Source organism: Lolium rigidum, chromosome 2 (genome assembly GCF_022539505.1).
Source record: "Lolium rigidum isolate FL_2022 chromosome 2, APGP_CSIRO_Lrig_0.1, whole genome shotgun sequence".
NCBI lineage: Eukaryota > Viridiplantae > Streptophyta > Magnoliopsida > Poales > Poaceae > Lolium > Lolium rigidum.
In genome coordinates, this window is record NC_061509.1 from 228253145 (window position 1) to 228258181 (window position 5037).

The following is a 5037-nucleotide window of genomic DNA, read 5'->3' on the forward strand; positions in this document are numbered from 1 at the left end:
ATGAGCGTATCCTTATCATGGGGCGTCAAAAATGCCTAGTGCATGTGTCCAGATATTTGAATATAATTCCAACTACCTAGTCGTTTGCTCCTAGTCGTAATTAAGCTATAGCATATATGTATTCAAACACATACTATTTAAACAAAAATGTATTCAAACACATGCTCTTTAATTAAACAAAAGGCTAGGCATCATGTCATAGTGAATTTTCGGGGATCGGTAGCACGGACAGCACGGGCGAAGAAGATTCAGCGAGGAAACAAGCGCGAACAACCTATCGGTCGACGCAGCTCAACGAGGCAAAAACCATTTGGAGTAACCAATGCATGCATGTGCATACCAGTCTGGGCGTTGGATGAGTACATGCATGCATCGGTTGACGAAGGTGGAGAGCGAAAAAAAAAAAGGAGACTTTACATTGCCTGGCAATTTCAAGCAAGACTTAGATAGATGTGCATGTTCTCGGCATGTACGTCCGTATGAAGTATATATTACCTCCATTTGGAAATATAAGTTCTGTTTAGAAGAATAAGGTAATATGAAAGAGTTAATTGATCGTGTTTGAGCAGGACCGTGCAAGTCCCTCTCCCCGAAAATAAGTGACTTAGCTTCACCGGAAGAAGAAGAAGGAGGATAAAATATGATATAAGCAAAGACGATCCAGATTTCGTGCATTTACTTGTGTGCCGCCTAGAGAAGGAAAAGAAAAAACAAACTAGGGTAACACACCCATCTAGGGTTTCGTCCCCTCGTCGGAGTCACGGCTGGTCTGCTCCACCTTTGGTGGCCTAGGGACCTTGGAGGCCTTGCGGGCCACAGCCCCTCGCCTGCGAGAGGTTTTCTGTTTTTTTAGGGTGTTTTTGTGTCTTCTTCGGGATTGTGATGCGGCGGCCACATCCTGGAAGCAGAAATGAGGTCCTCCTCGTTCTATCCTCGATGTGATGGTGCGCCTTGCGCTGGCAGAGTGCGCATGGAGTTTTATGTTTGGCGGATCTCCTAGAATCCTGCTCGTGTTTCTATCAGTTAGTATGGTTATATGTTTGGCTCTTCCTATGTACTGTTCTCATCATTGGCGTTCGCTGTTGCTCTAATGTGTTGGTCCTTTGAGGTATTAGCACGATGACTTTGACAATGTTTGCCCTTCCTATCTACTGTTCTCATCATTGGCGTTCGTTGTTGCTCTAATGTGGCTCTCTCTCTCTCTCTCTCTCTCTCTCTCTCTCTCTCTCTCTCTCTCTCTCTCTCTCTCTCTCTCTCTCTCTCTCTCTCTCTCTCTCTCTCTCTCTCTCTCTCTCTCTCTCTCTCTCGGAGTCCATGGAGAAGGGGATGGCGCAGATGGGGAATGAGGCGGTTGATGCGCAAAAGAAGTGGCTCGCACCTGATGCGGCCGGAGCTGGTGCGTATATGAGCTCTCCTTGGTCGACGTCGGTGTCGAGTGCATAGGCTACCAGCTCCGTTGTGGCGGCCTCGGCTAAGGCCTCGGCGAAGAAAATACATGATATGACCAGGTGAAGATAAGATCTAGGTCTCGTGCATTTACATGTGCGCCGCCTAGATGAGGAAAAGGGAAAAAAGAAACCAGCGACAACCAAAGCCGAAGAAAAAAAAATCAGAGATATGGCAACAAAGTGAAGGAGACAGGTGTGCGGTGCTGCCTTAAATTGCGAGGCTACGCATTAAGCAAGCCGCACCGCACACCTGTCTCCTTCACCTATATATGAACTACTAACCTACATGCATGGATCGATCAACGCATGCCCATGATGCATGCAAAATCGAAAATGGACGAGACGGGAGCAATGGGAACTGAGAAACATACATCGTGCACATGATGGTGGTGTCCCGGCCGGTCGGCGGTACGGTTCAGTTGGTCGGTGAAGGAACGGACCACGCCGTCCCGCCAGTGGGCTGCAGCGGCAAGCAGGACAGGCCCTCATCGGCTTGGACGATTGGTGCCATAATCTAGACGGAACATTTGTAATGAATTCAGATTTGAATTGACGAAGCCATTAACCGAGATCATGATTAGTCCCATAATCTCGAACTTCGCTGGCCCAGTCAAGTCAATTATGCGATGCTAATCTATAGATTGTGTTACCCGCAGAAACCCCTGGACGCGAAAAGTAGTCGATCGAGCGTACATACGCATAATGTCGGCTGGATGCGGTCCGAGAATTAGGATATGGTTTTTGTTTGAACATCTAGCCAGCAAGCTAGCTTCTGTGAATTCGTCTCTGAAGTGGTATCAGTGCTAGCTAGACCGTATCAACCTCCTACTCTCCTAGTAGTTAATTTTCAGCTTGATTAGTTGTACGTAGTATTACAAGTCTACAGCTTCCGTGCCGATCAACGTCAATAGTTGAAGTAAGCAACGACTAAACCAAGCAGTCTATCCAGAAACACAATCTACCAACGGTTTATGCTTTTTGAAAAACTGCCCTGCGCAGGCAGTTCTCTGCTTCGGCAGCGCAAAAAAAAAAAAAAAAAAAAAAAAAAAAAAAAAAACCGCTTCTCTATCGACGTATTAGAACGTCTAGAATGCAAGTGTCACATGCATTAGGTACGAGCACCTGCGAAAAGCGAGCGAAAAGTTACCCGGCCGGGCAGCCTTTTCACATTATCGAAAAACGTGGTCATGTATTTGAATACATGCAAGTAGGTAGTGATGCTAACCACCTGGTGGAAATTGCTGTCCGTACCACACTTATCTCAAGAATCTTGCAAGAATTCACACCGTACGAATAAGAGTGAAAAGTGCACACGAAAGAACTACCACTACAGGAAAACGGTTATATGCCGACGGCCACCAGCCGTCGGCGTACACGGGCAAGCCGTCGGCGTACTGTTGTGCCGACGGTGGCCGTCAGCGTACAGCCGTCGGTGTAGCGGATCTGGCCGTCGGCGCATCTCCAACCGTCGGCGTCTACTCCATGCCGACGGTTTTTCTTCGGCCGTAGGCCCAGCTCAACCGTCGGTGTCGTATTTCCACGGAGACGGCCGTCTGATGGCGTCGGTGATACGCCGACGGCCGGACCGTCGGCACGACGAGTGCACGTGGCGTCAACTGGTACACCCTTCTACGTCGCCGCTACGCCGACGGTGGTGGCCATCGGCGCCTCAGTGCCAAGTGGCGTCACCTGGGTGCATCAGCGTATGGGACGACTGTGGAGCTATGCCGACGGCCGTCGGCATACCTCCAGCAGTGTGGAGCACATTCGTAGCTACGCCGACGGTGCGGCCGTCGGCACAGATCCACGTGCCGCAATCTGGGAGCACTGCGCCATAGCTACGCCGACGGCCTGGCCGTCGGCACCTATGGTCTAGTTTATTTTTTTATTTTCCTGTTTTTTCTAGTTTTCTTTCCAGGCACAAATGAGCATATATATTATATATCATTACAGAAACAAAAGCTCACATATAAACAGATAGACAAGCTCACGTAAAGTGCAACACATAATTAACGGCCACTAATGCATGTGCACATATAGTCCTCGTGTCAAATGGCCCAAACACAACGAATTCACATGTATACATGATGACACAAGCACGACAACTTCAGATACATATGTTCTTCATGATATATGTCACACGACACAAGCAAGACATTACAAGTCCAACGATCACAAACAACGGACTTCGAGTTCCCGCACTTGTCAAGGTCTGCCTCCTAGAGCATCATCACTACATAACAAAGAAAAAGAACCATTTAGCATTGGCAATTGTTCATGTTCGAAATTTTTGCAAGGCAAATTGTCCGAGTATAGCTTTGATGCTCAAGTTCACATGGAACTAACCTGAAACGGCAAGTCAGCAGGCTCAGCAGAAGCACTAGGACCACGACTACTTCCGGTATGAATCGGAGTGATAGGCCGCGACTGGCTAGGCGAGGGTGAGGGCGAGGCAGAAGCACGACCAAAGTCACTGCTGGACTGAGCTGATCCCTATATGTTAGAGCAATAGATAGCAATTATAAATCTCTCTGTGTGCAACAAAACCACAAAACCAGAACTAGTGATTGAGTCGTCTTGCAAAGGACTTACTGGAATTCCTGAGGCGACCGAGGCGAGGAATTCTTCTCTCGTTGGGATCCTTGGTAGCTGTGGTTTTGGTGGTGGCGGAGATCCCATAGTCGGCTGAACTCCAGTAGTAATATACGCCATCACCGCCTGCAAGTTGGTTTAGATGTCACGCGTTGCAAAGAGAACAGTTAAAACTAGTGAACATGAAACTTCTCTTGGATAGAATGAGAAAGAACTAACCGCATTATGGCTGGCTTGGTACGCATCGTGGGCTTCAACCGACTTCACGTACTCCTCAAGATTCTCCTCATAACTCTCATAGAGCCTATCGTATGCCTCATCCAGAGAAGTCTACAATTTGACATAATGAATCTCAACAATATAACCAACTAGCGGTGCATGAATGAAAAGTTAGAAAAATGATGAAAATTAGGAAGAACTTACATCGAAGGCCTGCCTAGATCCATCGGGCCGTGGACGAGGTGGGATCAACTGACTGCTGCTCATGCTAGAAGCTCGAATTTGTGTGAGTGTGGTGGTAGGCGCGATCACCCCATCAAGAATCTGATGGCGGCCATGCCGCTTGCCGAGCCCTGACACGATCACCATTGTCTCGTCGACCTCCTCCTCAAGGGGCTGAGAATCCTCCCCGTGCAGTTTTTTGAACGCCGTCGCGTAATTTTGAAATTATGTGCCAGACTTACCATAGTATTGCTCCTCTCTAGGTTTGTCGACCTTCGTCTTCTTATGCGACATCTTCCAGGCTCCTAACTTAGTAAGCGGCTTCCCATGAACTTGCTCCTGAAACGCCAAAAAAATGTATACAGGATTCAAAACTGGCCACTGTGCAAAACTTCAGTGTATGTAGGACAAGGTTGCAGCTGATAGTCTACGAAATTCAGAAAAAATTACTGGTTCAAACTTGTAATTGTCAGGTATGATAGTGTAGGAAACAAATTACTGAAGAAAACCAACATAGAACCAGGTCGGATGCTTCCAACTGAAGAACTACAAAACA

General features: G+C 47.6%; 1 protein-coding gene across 1 annotated transcript; it reads right to left on the bottom strand.

Annotated features, from left to right (window-relative positions):
• Window positions 1-3538: 3538 nt before the first annotated feature.
• On the bottom strand, window positions 3539-4628 carry LOC124690627. The gene is made up of 5 exons (XM_047223987.1): window positions 4464-4628; window positions 4260-4370; window positions 4041-4166; window positions 3795-3941; window positions 3539-3681 (listed from the first exon to the last, which is right to left on the bottom strand). The coding sequence occupies exons 1-5, from the start codon at window positions 4626-4628 to the stop codon at window positions 3679-3681; spliced, it is 552 nt and encodes a 183-aa protein (XP_047079943.1). The 3' UTR covers window positions 3539-3678.
• Window positions 4629-5037: the final 409 nt, after the last annotated feature.